This window comes from Vidua macroura, chromosome 2, assembly GCF_024509145.1.
Source record: "Vidua macroura isolate BioBank_ID:100142 chromosome 2, ASM2450914v1, whole genome shotgun sequence".
NCBI classification, from domain to species: domain Eukaryota; kingdom Metazoa; phylum Chordata; class Aves; order Passeriformes; family Viduidae; genus Vidua; species Vidua macroura.
This window is the reverse complement of record NC_071572.1, coordinates 73,083,551-73,100,048: the sequence shown is the minus strand read 5'-3', so window position 1 is coordinate 73,100,048 and position 16,498 is coordinate 73,083,551. Positions and strand designations below refer to the sequence as shown.

The 16,498-nt window shown below is 44.9% G+C and overlaps 1 protein-coding gene across 1 annotated transcript in view; it reads right to left on the bottom strand.

Annotated features, from left to right (window-relative positions):
• Positions 1 to 1,002: 1,002 nt before the first annotated feature.
• The window catches only part of CASR (calcium sensing receptor), a 42,186-nt gene continuing 26,690 nt past the window's right edge, over positions 1,003 to 16,498 (bottom strand). Inside the window, exons 4-6 of the mRNA XM_053971944.1 lie at positions 10,587 to 10,817; positions 7,013 to 7,136; positions 1,003 to 4,151 (exon numbers count right to left, since the gene is read on the bottom strand). Of these exons, the coding sequence (XP_053827919.1) occupies positions 2,701 to 4,151; positions 7,013 to 7,136; positions 10,587 to 10,817 (1,806 nt within the window). The 3' untranslated portion in view covers positions 1,003 to 2,700. The remainder of the gene's footprint in view (positions 4,152 to 7,012; positions 7,137 to 10,586; positions 10,818 to 16,498) is intronic.

Below are 16,498 nucleotides of genomic sequence, written 5' to 3'. Positions count from 1 at the left end.
CAGCAGCTCTCATGCAGCATGGAGCTGGAGGCTTAGGGCTCCACATATGAGAGCAAGGAGGGTGAAAGGGGCTTCCCCAGCAAATACAACACAGTTGGCCATGCTAAAAAATGATTGCAGCTCTTGGAGACTCATTGTGTGCCAGGGTATAAATTCCTTTTAAATAAATGTAAAGAATTAAAACCACCCAAGGAATGGAAAGCACCCAAATACATAGCTAGTATACATAGCTAGTGAATATTGCTCTTCAGACAAGGCAGCTGATGGTGAATTTCTATTTCTTACATTGCCTGTGTTTGTACACAGTCTTTGGTTTGGACAAGTAAATTCTGTTGTTTTCATTTCACTCATTGAACTCTTACATGTTTCAGTGCTATCAGCTTCACTTCATGGGTTGCTGAGCTGGGTTTGCTCCAGTAGGAATGATTTACTAGCACTAAAACTACTTGGCTATTGGAATTTTGTGTAGACCATAACCAAAATGCCTTTTTTAGCCCTCTCTGCCATCTAGTGCTCATCCCTGTTCGTGCAGTTAGACTCAGGAAACCCTGGAGCTCAATTCCGTACCCTAAACTGAGCCCACAGCCACAGTCAGCAGCCTGGGGAAGGGACCTAGGTTTCAGAAGCAGTAAGCAGCTCTTGGCTGGGTCCAGGGGCAGAATGTAGTTTCCAAAATTTGGGCTAGAAGGATTTGTGTTTTCAAACTAACTTCCCCCCCCCCCCGCCTCCCCAATCATCTGAGCCAGAGTTTTAATCAAATATTGTCATTTGCCAGCCTTACAATTATAGAGTTGGTCCTTATGTGGTGTAGTTAAAATTTGAGCCCACTCCAAGGGGGATGTAACAGATCAACAGAAGGGTTAAAACAACTTGTCTGAATAGCCTGCTTCTTCGGGTTCTGGACTTCCACTTTGCTCCTGTAAGTCAAAATTTATCTTCCTTGTCAACAAGTGGAGGTGGCAAAACAAAGTTTTTATACAGTAATCTCACCTGTAAGTTTTATTTGCCTGCCCTGGCAGAAGAACAACCAAGCAAAAACAGTAACAAGAGAGTTGTGGTGTTTCCCCCAGTGCATTCGAACACAGTCCTTTTGTCTCTGCTCACACTGAGCTGCAGGTCCATCTACCTTTCTAGAAGAGGTCTAGACTACCTTCATGCTCAATGAGGGAGGGTACTGACATCTTCCTGACAGATGCTTGATCTTCCACGGGGAATCTGGGAAGAGGGAATTAAATTCTTCAGTGTAACCCTAGCCCCTCCCACCAGGCTGTCCAGGGATGTTTCTTCTCTTATTAGGCTGCAACAAATCTCTCTGCAAATGACTCTCTTCAACTTTTCCAGCACAAATCAAAAAGAACAAGGCATGCCTTAAAAAACCAGGAGCACTTATGTCTGCTTTAGGAAGAGTAGAACAAGAGTAATCAAGTTCTGCTATGCTCTCTGCTGACATCCTTAGTGTTTTTCTTTAGATACAGTCCACCATTCTTGTGCTAGGTGCCCTCTCTTCAAACTCGGAAATAACCTAGTAGGTGGCCTTTAGGAGCAAAACTGTATCCAGTTCATCCATTTGTCTCTATGTGTGTCCAAGAACCTAGGTCTGAATGTCTTTCTCACCCAGTCATCTACCATCATGCATGCTTCAGATATTCACTGCTCCGGTGATCCTATTACCTCCTCCATCCCCAACTCCATTTCCCCTTGTTTCATTTGCTGTGCCAGGCCCACCAGTACCGCCAGGACTGTCGCAATGCTCCATGTAGGTGTGAGGCAGATTAATACAGCAAAGCACAACACTGACTATGGTGTGAAAGGGTTAGCCATGTATGCCTTGTGGGATAGTACAGCAGCAACACTTGGTTAAGCATACAACTACTAGCGACATAATCAGGGATACATCTCATTGTGTTTTTGCAGCGTTCTCTGGGAGGGATTTACAAGCTGTTCTCCCCCTCCACCAAAGCAGGCAGGCTGGAGGTAAAGCTATTTCAGCTGGAGGAAACCAGTAGGAATCTAAGTAGCTTGGTCTAGTGCAATGGAATCTACGGAGAGTATTGTCCAGTATTTCCTGTTGGGCAGAAAGGAGAGACTGGGGCATTACTAAATATAAATAGCAGGGCGCTCTGTCACATTAAATACTTTACATGTTCACACCCTTGGCTGTACACAGCGTGTAGGATGTTGGGGGCTTTTTTATTTTCCCCATGACTGTGCTTTCCTGAAGTGAAACCGTGTACCTTGCTTTTGTAGAGCCAAGAGTCCTGACGCACATGGTTACAGATCACATATACTGGATAAAGAGGGAATATCATACATAGTGGGAAAGAGGAATATTATACATAAATGTAAAAGCAGGGTATAGTGGAATTGCCTAGTGCCTCCCATAGTCAGCTGAGTTGCAGTCTGGCAGGAGAAGCTTATGGAGGCAAGGCAGCATGCAGACTTCTGCTTAAGCCCCACCAGAGGCGATCTTTACTTGTCCTTCTGAGATGTCCTGGTTTCAATAAAGCAAATGCAAATTCAGTCCAAGGCTCCCCAGACACAGTCCTTCCTCTGGAGGCACATGTGCTACCCTGCTGGCGCTAACTTTAAGGTGTGGTGGGGCTGTGTCACAGCACTGTGTCTTTGTTGCCTTTCCCGTTCAGAAGCAAGAGGTGAGCAAGTTCCTCTTGGGGCTGGTGTACTTTTTGCAATCTTCTTTCGTTAGGAATGTACCGTATTCTCTGTGACAGAGCCACCTCCAGTGCCTATAAAATTTCGGGAGTTAACCGATGGCAGGGAAGGCTCTGCCTCAGGGCTTGGTCCCTCTTCTTTGTTGTCTCCCACCACCGACTCCTGTGAGCTGGTCTCTGGGCTGGAAGCTGCCTGGAAGCCAGGCTCAGCCCCGAGGGGCTCATTGATCTGCAGGGGAAGCAGGGCCCGGTGCCGCATCAGGCTGTCGTCACTATTCTGGGCCTCCAGCGAGTTCTGGCGCTTGGCGTTCCTGTTGGCCATGGCGTTCTTCTGTGGCTCCTCAAAGCTCAACGACAGGGTGACCGTTCCACTCCCAAAGCTGACTTTCTGCTTGCACCCGCGCTGCTGCTGGCGTTGCCGCTCGGCGCAGGCTGGTAGAGGAAAAGGGTCCTCGTGGTTGCTTTTGCTGCTGATGGAGGAGGAAGGGGTGGAGCCGGTGGAGCCCCCCAGACTGTTGGAGCGCTTGCGGGACACGTTGCTCCGTCTCAGTGTGGCCCTGGCAGCCACTTTGAAAGCGTGGGCAGCTGTACTGCAGCGCACCTCCTCAATTGTGTTGCGGGAGGGCTTGAAGAGGATGATGTAGACTTTGTTGAAGAAGATGCAGGCCAGAAGCCCAAAGCTGGCAGCCAGTATTGCAATCACCTCCACAGCAGACACGAACTTGCCGTACGTGCTGGCGTAAGCAGGGATGAAGGAGATCCACACGATGAAGAATATCAGCATGCTGAAGGTGATGAACTTGGCCTCGTTAAAATTCTCAGGCAGCTTTCGAGACTTGAAGGCGAAGAAGAAACAGATGGCCGCCAGTAGGCAGGTATAGCCAATGAGGAAGCCGAGGGCCATCAGGGAGCCTTCATGGCAGGTGATAAATATGATCTCATCCTCCAGTTCATGGTTTCGGTAACTGGATGGTGGGGCTGTATAAAGCCAAATCACACAGATGACAATCTGCACAAATGTGCACAAGAAGACTAGGAGGAACTGAAGGTTGAGGCCCCACCACTTTCGGTGGAGACTTGTGGGGATCTTTGCCTCAAAGACAAGAAGGACACGGTTGGTTTTCACCAGGATGCAGGAGATGCAGAGGACAAAGCTGATGCCAAAAGCTGGCTGCCGCAGACGGCAAGTCCAATTCTGGGGCTCACCAATGAAGAACAATGAGCTGGAGAAGCAGCATAGCAAGGAGAAGAGGAGGAGGTAGGATAGCTCCCGGTTTGTGGCCTTAACGATGGGTGTGTTCCGAAATTTGGTGAAGACTCCCAGAACAAAAGAAGTCAGGAAAATTCCAAGCACAGCAAAGAGAGTCAGAGCAATCCCAAAGGGCTCAGTCCAGGCCAGAAACTCTATCTGCTTGGGGATGCAGGACGTGTGGTTCTCGTTGGACCAGTAATCCTCAGGGCACTTGTCACAGGCACTTGCATCTGAAAAAGAAGTGACAAGGAGAGGGAAAGTTTGTCAGAATGAGAGGCTGAAGTGTGGGATGACATATATGGCAGCTACACACCAGCCTTGATCTTAAATACATGGAGTGTTCCACTCCTGTGCGCGGATCCCCAGAGTCATATGTTGATGCCTCGGAGTTTCTTACTCTGAAACAACCAACCTCCCATGGGCCATATAGCAAAACACAAAATATGCTTGGTTCCGGCTTAAAAGAGGTCCTGCCTCTGCACTCATGTTTTTTGTAATCCATTTCTTGGCAAAACTTTGCAAACTTTGATTGCTATCAACTCTTACACAGGCTCTGGTTTTCCCTCTTGTTCCTTTACTTTTATCTTCTACTGCTGTCTGTCTTCACGCCTCTCACACTTTTATCATCATTTGAATATCCTGCCTTTTTCTATTACAGAGAAAATTAAAAACGTGCTTGCCTCCTTAAATGATTTGAAAGCCTATTTTGCATTCCATGGAGGCAAATCTTAGTGTTTAAATTGCTCTTCCCTGAAGGCAGGCAATGCCCTTGACTTGCAGCACATTCTCATTTCATGTTGGAATGCCAGGGAAAGATGTGTCTTAATAATATCACTCTCCCTACACCCATCAAATGTCCCACTAATACTTGCAAAGGGAAAATTGGTGCCTCCATCTCCTTCATGAAGGTGGTTGGGCCTGCTGTGATAGCATGGCCATGCCAATGGCTTGCATGATCAAAAAGTAAGGACCTGTTGCTTCTGCTCTTCTTCTTTGACTCAAATGGGTCTTGTGCTCTAGCAGGGAGGGTCACAACTCTTTTGATGGCAGTAGAAAGGGGTTGAGAGCAGAGGGTTGGAGGTCTCAACTTACCTCTGCTTTTGGGATCCCAGAAGGATAGCAAGAGGGCTGCAGAATCCACAAACTCCTTTAACAGCAAGCACCCTCTGAGTTTTGCACCTGAGCACAGACACAGACTCTGACAACAGCTTCCAGAGCAGAGATTGATGCTAATGAGAAAGTCAGGAATGCCCAGCTAATGAGGCCAAAGGTTTTCAAGCTCTCTTGTTCTTGAGGTGTGGTTGGAGAGACCATCCATGACCTGGTATGACGCTGCTTTCCTACGGACTTTTTGCCCAAGGCCTTATTTGAAAATCTGGCACTAGATGCAAAAGCTCAGTCAGAAGCTGTTATCACCACATAATTTCATTTGCATCCATTCAGCCAATAATTCTTATTTTTCTTGTTCCTTTTACCTGGAAGTTCATTACAAACTGCAAGCTGCAGACAAAGCAAAGTTAATTTTGTGTAGCAGGGAATCTAGCAGCCTCTGCCAGAGACAGCTATTTAGCACTGCACCCTAAAGACAAACTTTCACTGCTGTCTTGTGGTGGCTTAGAGACCATGCTGCCACTGAAGGGAGTAAACTAAGTCTCCCTCCTCCTGCAAGACTGCTCATTCTTTCCCCCTCCCTTGCGTTGTTAACACTTGAGGGCACACAGCTTCTCATTCTAGTTAGAAACTCAGCCTCCCAAGAGCTTGTTTTCAGGAAGACCAAAGACCTGATCCAACTCACTCCATGGTTGCACAAGTACCAGCACTGCTCCCAGGCAAAGTGTGGGAGCAAACAGCTGGGAAAGGACAGATTGCTTCCACTGGTAGCATCACTGTCTCAGCTGGATGGAATTGGTTGTAAAGCTGCTCTCTATGCCTATAAAACTGGCAAGCACAGGACATAAAGACTGTTACTGTCAGCTGAAATTGCAGCAGGAAACTGTAGAGTCAGAAGATAGTCACCACCTCAGCCCCATAAATTTCACCTCCATACCAGAGCTAGCTCCCAAAATTATGTGAAAAACACCAGAAGATCCCTATTACACATGACCAGAATTGCTTCTATTCAATCTGAAAATCCTGCTTCCAAGCATCTGTAAGTATCCTATATGATCATGCTAAAAAAATATCATTCCTGTCCGATAGGACACAAATTAGATTCTCCCAAAGAACACTTGTTCAGTTTTGCAAACAGTTTACTGAATTGCTCATCTCTGGCAAGGTCTGCAGTGTTTGCTGGGACCAGTGCACTGGAGAGGCTGTGAGGAGGTCCCAAGAGCCTTACAGTGTTGAGAGGACTGATATCCTGAAATATTTTACTTGCCTTCATTACCCTGGGGATGCCCAACACTGAGGGAGCACTAGTGGTGTTGGAAACTCAAAATTTTTAAACCATTTCTAGGCCTGAGTTTACTTTTTCCGTCTCTTCCAGAACCTGACTAGCTTGATCCAAGCTCCCAATGAAACAAACAAAAAACGTGTCCATGGTGCTTCGAAGGATCCACAGATTCTGATCTTTTGTAGTGCCAGTGATCAACAGAACCTGTAGTTGGTGAGTCCATAAAGGGAAATATTTCTCTCTGCTTGTGAAATCTGGGATGTAATGGATGTTTTTTCTTTGTAAAGCATGAAATAAAACCCTGACATTTTGAGGAAAACATGGGGGCAGACAGATAACTACAGAATTTAGGATGGGGAATCTCTCCCTCCTCCAGGTTTTTGGAGGAAAAAAAGCTACTGCTACAGTGCAATGGAGTTTGCTTGTGGCTGCCTGAGAGGCTTTCTATATGTAAGTTGTTTTTCAGGTTCTCTGCCTTAATTTTCCTAATGCAGAGCAGAAGGGACAAGCAGGCTTAGCAGTAGACAGGACCTGAGGACCACGGGACTCAACTCCTGTAAGCTTTTCAGAAGTCTGTGAAGCCTCCTGGCAAGGCAGGCACCAGCCCAGGCCTGCAGGGAAGTGATTTCAGCACAACTGCAGGTGGTGCCTGGAGGGCACTGCCCTAGACAAGGCCCAGAGCAGCTCTGTGGGCGTTACCTGTCTCATCACTGTACTCCCCATCGGGGCAGTCCACGCACTCGAAGCAGCAGGTGGGCTCCCCCTCAATGATGCCCTTCCTCGTGCCCGGCAGGCAGTCCCTGCTGCAGTTGGAGAAAGGCACCTGAAAGAAAAGAGCAGGTTAATGATGCCAATGCCTTACTATGGCAAGATCTTGGCTTCCACCAAGGGTATTATTGCTTGGTTGGCATTGCTGGATGAAGACCCTCAAATGCTCACCTCTTCCTCCCACAGAACAGACACATTTTGCACAATAGTCCTTCCCCAACCCACTGCAGTGAGATTTCTCTGAAGGAACACATCAAGAGATAGTAAGTAAGATCAGCAGACCTTTGTAATCTCTACTGTGTTGTGGGCATAGCAAACTGGAATGTGACCATGATATACATACCCCAAAACAGTCATTAGATGGTTAGAAGAAAAGACAATCAATCTCTACTGGCAAGAATTTGAGTCAGCCTTGGAGATGATGGGCCCTGACGTCTGATCCCCAAGCTGATATATTGCATATTTTCTGCTAAAAATTCATGGGAATTGTTAAAAAAGAAAAAAGTTTTCTGAAACTCGCTTCTTCTTTAAGAACACTGAACATCGAAAGATGCAAATCAGTGGTGCTTTACAGATCCAAAGATTTCCAGACCTCGCTGCTGTAAATGACGTCACCTGCTGGCTGTGCATTTATGCTGTGCCTGAGCCCACCTGAGCATTGTAGTGTCCTGGCAGCAAGTGGTTGCATGGGCACACTCACTGCATGCCTGTAGTACACTGACACAAAGACTTCAGCATGATGAGTGGAAGCCTGGGCCTTTGTTACACAGAGTCATGACCCGAGGTTGAGCTCAGCTCTTTCCAAATAAATTAGAGAGCTGACACAGAACATGGCCTTCTCAGCTCAGGAGAGTTAAACCTACCATTGCCACTGTTAGCAAAGTACCATGATCCATACATAGTTAATGGCTGTTCTGTTTGGAAGCCTCCATTCACCTATTGGAAGTTTGATGCTAGTTTACCCAAGTGCTGCCAACCTGCTGATCTCCAGGAACCTCCTGTGTTGATGCACTTATGCAATGAGTCCTAGCTGTGGTTTGGAAGTTGCCTAGCCACAGGGGATGCCTTAGCTACAGGGGAAGCAAAGCCCTTGCTAATGACATTTGCTATGCAGAGATGACCACTCTGTGGCTCAGGTGAGGGCAGTCTGTTACCTATCATTCTGAAGTGCAGCTGCAGCACAGTTTGGGAATGCTGTTCCTAAGCTGTTCATCAGGATTACATCATTGATAGGACATACACAGGGCAACTCCCTGCAGCTCCCAGCTTGAAGCACTCTGCTGTTTGTGCCTATTGCTATAAATACAGTGCTCCTATTCCTTGGGACAGTCTTTCAGCAGGCAGTGCATCCATGAAGAGGACTTCATCAGTCTAGGCTGTCTTTCTCTAGGCTGCCACCAGATTTTTAACAGAGCGGAATCAAAGGCCTGGCTGAAGTTACATGCTGCTTCCCCATTATCTACAAAGTTGGTTGAGCTTCCAAGGAGGAAAATTAAATTGCTTTGGCATGAGTTTATCTTGACAAATACATGTTGGCTTGTTCTTATCAGTTTATTATCCTTTAAGTGTTTATAAATGGTTTAATTTTTTTTATCAAGTCTTTTAGGTTACTGAAGCTCAACTCAATTGTGTATAATTCCCTTGGTTCTCCTATAACTGCTTTAAAACCAGGTATTATGATTGCTCTCTGATCCTTTGAGACATCATGCATGCTCCACATTTCTCAAAGATGGATTGCTAGTACTTTTGTGATTGCTTTGGCTGAATTCTTAAGTATTCTGTGGGGAATTTCATCAGGTTCTGCCAAAATGAATCTATCTATCTTACCTACTCTTTAACTCATGCTTTTGCAAGTCTGCCCAATGCTCAACTTCCTGAATGTTAAAATTACCTACATTTAAACTTTTGTTGGGGATGACAAGAGGCACAGTGAGTGAAGTACTGGCTACTCTTTTTGAACAGAGCCTTTTATCTGAAAGAAATTAGAAATATATAAACTGAAAAAAAGGCTGCAGCAGACACAGAGATTGCAAACCCCTCCACTGCACAAAATTTACATGCCCTGGCACTACACTCAGCAACATTCTGTCACATTTTTAACAATTTAGGACAGAGAATGAAGTTAAATATCACACTCCTAGAGAAATTTAGACCAAGAGAATACAATCACTCAGATTAAGTAAAAAACAATAAATTCTAACTGTTGGAAAAAGTGCAAGATTCATTTGCAACAATCAGAAGGAGGGATTATAATATCAGGGGTTTTTAAGTTCCACTTGTAGTTTGTGCTTAGAGACTCCAGGTGGACTTAGAAAAGCTCTGAGCTCAGTATTTCTGTGGTAGTATGCTCTGTTCAATTCATGCCTCCTTCAGAGTGCTCTGGACTTGAACCAGAAGTGAAGTTGGAGTAAAGGAAAGGCTGAACTCATGCTGTAACTGTTTTGGGCAAGTAGCTAAGGCAGAAGCATTACCTGATCTGCCAGCCAATGTTAATAATCACCTGGAAGTGAATTGCCTCGTTCATTAATCAGGTGCTGGCTTAACACATTGAAACATCCCAGCAGGGCCTGGCAGTGACATTTCTGAGCTAATACTCTACTCCCTTTGTCAATTCCCAGACCAGAAACCATATGCCCACTCAGTATTCCCTCTGGGAGTCAGAGTTTCTGCCTATCTGGCTGCTGCCAGCTATGACAGCAGCTCATTTGGCTCTGGTCTGGAGATGTCTGCAGCACATTTCCATCATGTGGGTCAGACACAGCCTGGCTGCTAGTGACAATAATTATGCTGAAAAGATTAAATATATGCAAGACAGTGGAGAAGGACTTAGGCCTGACTGAAGTCAATTGATACCTCTTGAGATATCTGAGGCTACTTCTGAGGCTGCAGAAGCATCCTCAAGGAGAACAAAAAAAAAAAAAAGGTAGCAGGTGCTGGCATCTTCCACTATTTGAGCACCGTGTCCAAGTTAACCCAGGCAGATTGACGGGGCTTGTTCTGTTGGTTTGCAAGACAAGGGTGTGAGGAAGGCTCTGGGACTTGGTGGGTGAAGCTAGCAGAAAGTATTGTGAATATAACTAAGAGCAAGAAGAGACACTTCTTGATACAGAAATAATGGGAGTGAAAGAGATGGCTCTTTTCAGCAATGAAACTCCTGAGCTCAGAAAAAATTGATTTTGTCAACAACCAGACTTGGGTAATGAATTTTTCATCCTTTTGAAACCCTGCTATAAAATTCCACTGTATCTGCTTGGGCTAGGGAAAAAAAGACATAATTTAAAACATTAATATCCAAGGTGAACAAATGTACAGAAGGGGAGGAGACATTGTGTGTTGTTTTAGTCTATAAGAAGGGTATGAAAGACTATGGTGGAGACTGTGTATACAGTAAGGTGAATGGATCCTATCATGAGACATAGAGCCATAATATGAGGAGTGTGCAGGGCTAGTTCAAATTTCTGCTTGTGGATCAGGAAAACATTGCTGTGAGGATTTAAGCACTTACCTCCTTAGAGAATCCACCCCATAGGATCTTGTTTTCATTGATAAAAAGCCTCTCCCCTTTCTTGGCATAAACGTTGTAGTGCCCAACCTCTTCAAAGACGACTGAGCCATCCTCCGGAGAGAGATGCCAATTGATTATTGAATAATTTCCTACCAGGTCCCCAAACTCATCAAAATCCACTTGCTCCCCCATGTTATTGGTGAAATTTAAGTGTCGCAGATGCTTGAGAACCTAGAGAGAGACAGAGAGACACTATGAATGCCTGTGTGTTACAGCCTGACCACAGCACACATCTGCTACAGGGACAGAACTGGGAAGAATCACTTTACTACAAACTTTAATCACTTAAAATCTTTTATTTGCAGCAGTAGGAGGTTTTCTATCACATGAACAAACAACTGCCCTCTGGGTGGTTGGCAACCCATCTGTAACACTTACTGATGCTACCCCATCATCCATTTAGCATTCCTCTTTGCTCCTCTGAGTCACCTCTGCAAGCCCAGAGCTCTTTGTTAGGACCAGGGAAGTGGCAGCAGCCTCTCATGTGTTTCAGTCACCCATGCATTGCTGTCACCCTGCTCTTGCAACCACTGCATGAATGCTCTCAGTTGGTATCTCTAGTCTCTGGATGATTGATCACTCATAAACAGGAGTGCTTGAGAAACAACTCAGACTTAACTCTGGATTGAAAAAGCCCAAGCCCAATGCACTTCAGTAAGAAAACCCCAACAAATCAACCTCATTTGCCATATGGCAGACCTGAAGAATTCTTACCACTTTTTTGGGCTTCCGTCTCATGGTTGCATAGTTGAAAGTAATCACATTCTGCCTGTTCCCAGGAGTTCTTCCCTGTAATTTTCACCTCATGCCTTTAAGTGTTATATAGAATCATAAAGTGTTATATAGAATCATAAAATCATTAAGGCTGAAAACTACCTCCAAGATCATCAAGTCCAACCATTAACCCAGCACTGCTCTACTGCTCTATTTACCACTAAACCATGTCCCCAGGTGGATCTCCATATGTTTTTTGAATCATTCCAGGAATGGTGATTTCCCCACTTTCCTTGACAGCCTATTCCAATGCTTGGCCACCCTTTCAGTGAAGAAATTTTTCCTAATATTCAATCTAAGCCTTCTTTGGCACAATTTAAGGCCATTTCCTCTCATCTTATCACTTGTTACCTGTGAGAAAAGACCAACCTCCTCCTTGCCACAACCTCCTTTTAGGGAGTTATAGAGAGTGATAAGGTCCCCCTAAGCCTCCTTTTCTCTGTCTAAACAGGTCCCTCCTTCCCTCAGCTGCTCCTCATGAGACTTGTTTTCCAGACCCTTCACCTGCTCTGTTGCCCTTCTCTGGATGTGCTCCAGCACCTCAGTGTCTGTCTTGTAGGGAAGGGCCCAGAACTGGACACAGCACTGGAAGTGTGGCCTCACCAGTGCTGTATATGGGGGACAATCCCTGCCCTGGTCTTGCTGGCCACACTATTGCTGATAGTGCCAGGTGCCACTGGCCTTCTTGGCCACCTGGGCACAGCTGGCTCATGTTCAGCTGGCTCTCAACCAGTATGCTGCATGTCCCTAATCCCAGGGACAACTGTAGTTGTAAAATTCATGATCTAGATAGCCTAACAAGTAGACCTAAGAAACTGCAGCATGAAAGAAAGCCTGTCCTGGCAACTGTGGTACCATTCATCCATATCATATTTCTGTTCAAAAAATAATTGCTGGTTTAGGCACTTATCAGATTTCTCCCCAGACTCATCCATGGAAAGATGAGGTGACTCTGAGGGTTCCTGGCTGTCAGTTGCCCCTAGACCCCAGCAGCACAGCTGCTGCTGTGCTTCTACTGCCTGCGTCAGCTTGTAAGCCCAGTCTCTCTCCCTGTCTCTCTCCCTCTCCCCCCCACCCATGAGTGCCCAAACATACAGCTCTGGATGGCAAAATGTAAGAGAAGCCAAAACTAAATCAATTTGTCTGGGCAGGCAGAGTCCTCTTCACCCCACATACAGAAGAGACAATATTGTTTTGATGAATCCTTCTCACCTAGAAACACAGGGACAGGGGAACAGAATCACTTCATTAATTCCTGTCAGTTTTGCTAAATTGTCTCATTTTTCACTGTTTCCTTTTGGGATCCTCCTATCTCAAGCTAAAATCCCCAGAGCCACAGACAAAAAGGATCCTCCTGTCTCAAGCTAAAATCCCCAGAGCCACAGACACCCTCCTCCCACTGCCTGTTTCAATGCCAGCCTGAGAGAGTCTGGAAAAATCATTGTAGTACTACAAAGGATGTGACCAACAAAACCTTTTCAGCTTGTGTGATGTTGATGGAAGGATATAAAAATATTGCCACAGTATTCTGTCTTTGAATAATGGGTGAGACAGAGAAGGCAGGACTTTTTCTGTCTTCCTCATCCCTGTTGCCCCTCCTTTGGAGATCAGCTCACCCATAAGGTGTACAGCTGGAATGATCTCACCAAAGAACCAGGACCTGTCCCTGGAAGATCTCACCCTCTGATGGACTCAGCAAAAGAAGGTGCTCTGTGCTGGCACTTTGCTGTGGAGAGCTGGGCATTGCCTGCTGGGTAAAGAAATAGGAGACTGCTCCCCTCTCCTCCCCTCATTCCTGAGGGGTACCCAGGAAGGTGCTACTTGCCCAGCTCCATCAGAGGACAGTGAGAAGAGAGCAGAAGCAGCTCTGAGGTCAGAATGGGTGACAGGGTCTGCAGCTCCACAGTGATCTGTTGTACTGCCTCACCTCACTTTGGCCTCATCTGCACAGGGGCTTCAGTCTTGGTCTGGTTGTTACCAGAAACTTTGTCCATCAGCAGTGCAGGTGCTCAGCAGGACAGCTCACATTCCTCCACAGGTTCTGGCACCTACCACAGGGTGACAGCTGCAGCTTTGATGTCCAGATCAGGTTTGTCCTGATGCTGAGCCTAATGCCATGTTTCTCCTCACTCCAACTCAGTGTTGGAGACACTCATGCAGCACTACTGTATCCTTCTGAACGACACCAGGATATCCTGAGTATCACTGCTGGGTTGACTGTTACCTGCATAGACGGGAGACCTTGCCCTTGTTTTGACTGCAGTTGCTACACACACTAGGAGATAATCTTGCAAGAGGCATATTGAAGATTCTTCAATTCAAGTCCTGTCTCTCCTGGTCAGCTGCAGCAGCAGGAGACTCACTGGCCTTAGGGTCAGCGAGATGCATGGTGGAGAAACTTCTGGATTCCCTTAATGCAAATTTTTGCTTGTTTAATTTCATAACATTCATACAAATTAATTTGTTCCTTGGCCTTCCCTCCTGTCATTATGTTTCTTAAAAAGTAATACATACCCCTGGCTTCTAGTGGGGTTTTGTAGGATTAGTTAGATAGGATCTTTCCCTTGGTCACACACACACTACCACCTGAGGATTCAGGTTATAAATGATTTCATGTATGACCTGATATGTCTGTCTGACTGTTAATTTATATAAAAGCATATAAGAGCACTGATCTGCAATTAATGTTGTCTTTCCCCAGGCATAGAATAACAGCTTCAGCTCTGCAACTGTAGCCAGAGGGTACAAAATGTGTATCAGTTCATGCACGAAAGGCACATGACCTGATTAAAATTCCAAATGGAGAGGCAACAGGAACAACAGAAATAAAAAAGCCTGTTTTTTTTTCTTTCCAGAAAACAACAAATTTTATTTTCAAATCTAAATTTCTGAGGGGCAGCTTGTAAAATGAACTACCAGAACATATTCCTTTTTTAGAGAGCAAGAAAGTCCCAGGATCATATTGCTGTATCTTACAAGTTCTGCTCTTTACAGGGTGAAAATACAGTTTAAACAGACAAGGAATGTATAAGCACTAAACTTTGAAAGAGGAAGTTGTAGACTCTGAATAACTGCAGCACTATTTTATAATCACCAATCTATCAACGATTAGCTAAAGGCTCTACAGTTAATAATGTGTTTTGTAACTAAAGATAGAAACATACATAACCAGGACTCAGTCCACAAAGACCTAAAAGACCCTGCTTCAGCCAGGCCAAGAGCATGTGTCAAGGGTAGGTGTATCATATCCTGGAACCAAGAGATTATGAAAGAAGTGCTGACCTTGTGGCTTGGATACACTGTCAGCAGCTGGTGGGGAGAGCATTGTGCAGGCTGCTGTCTTCAGATATTTCTTTCTGTAATTTTTCCTTCTTTTCTTTTCTCTCTGTCACAGACTTCACCTTGAATTGCAGTGCCTTTTAATTAAAACACCTATTATCGGAAAGGACTTGTAAGCTGCCCTCTAGTTCAGTCTTCTTCATCAGTTCTGTGTCCTGCACATGATACTGAAGAGAGATGCACCAAAGGGTTGAGAAAGTGGCCCCAGGACACCCTGTTTACCTCTCTGTCCCTTTTCCAGTGTGACTCTTCTTAAAAGTGCATTTGCTTTTTTTGACTACTCTTCAGATAAACCTGAGGAGTCCACCATAGACTTGATCAACTTCATTTGTGATAAGTCAAGTCTTATAATTTATTTTTATCCTCTGCTGACTATCTTTCAACCAACACACACATAAGTTCTGAATTTGCTGACAGACTACCAGAAGATGCCTTCAAGAAGCCTAAGCATACTCTATGAATAGAAGTTCCCTTATCCATACACATCCCAAAGCCTTCAAAGCACTTCAGGATGTTTGTGAGGTAGGGCTTCTCTTTAAAGAAGTCATGGTCATTCTTCCTCAGTATATTCTATTTTTCCTTCCTAAATTTTTAAACCCCAATTTTTAATAATGTGCTCAGTCAGGCTCTGCTAGTTCCTTGGATCTCCTCCAGAACCCTTTCAGAAAATTGATGTCTCATCTTTCAGCTTTCGAGACCTCAGGGCCTAGGATTTTTCAAGTGAGGAGATGGAAACCACAGCCAGCTCTTCTGTTATTTCATCTGTGAGCTCTGGCATATCCTTTGGGTGAATATTGTTCACTTGCCCTGAAGTATCAAGGTTCATTTTGCTCTTGTGTTCCATAGTTTCTTTGATAGTCAGTTCAATTAGACAGATCCTATAAAAGTACCCCATAAATATCTAAACCTTCTTAAGTTTGTCCATGAGGAACACACTTTTCTTCTGTCATGGCCTTACCTTGTCTTTTGCAGTGATAATCTATGGCTCAACAAACAATCCTACTCCTAAAATGTTTAAAACAGGATTTATGAGCTTTTACCCCATTTCAGGATATTGCTAATTCATTTTTCTGGCCTGCCTTATTTTATTTGTATGTTTAATCTGCCAGAGTTTACGAATCTTCCAATTTTACTCACTGAACATAACTCAGTTATTTGAAGGATGCTGTCTCACTTTTAATGAACTCCACCTAATATCTTTGTTTTGCCAGCTTCCTTTCTCCCCCTTTTCTTGATCTACAGTACACACTCACTTCCTGTCACTAGTATTGAGGCTGGTGGCAGGCAAAAACATCCTTTTTAAATTTTGGATGCTGTCAGATAGCAGAGAATTTTGTGTTTGCATCAATGCCCAAAGCTGAACTTTGAGCTGTGATCTGAAGCACAAGCCACAAACTAGTTGAACATTTTGATAGCAGCTGGACTAAACAATAGTGGCATGTCCTAAACACTCCAATTAGTAACAAGATAGGAGACAGATCCACCAGTTAGGAGGCTGATTGCAACCAAAACCTAGGGCTCAGGGCTAGAAGCATGAAAGTGAAGATCATGTTTGGATGAAAAACACTGATGTAGGGCAAGATCCTGCAGATGAAGGACATGTGTGGAGACAAATGTTAGGGGATGCTCAGTAACCTATGGCCAGTAATGCTTGAGAAAGGCAACTGAGAGGAGCTGCACAGCATAAAGTGAAAACTTCCACCTTGAGAGACCTCCACAATGTCCCTACCATGAAGGGA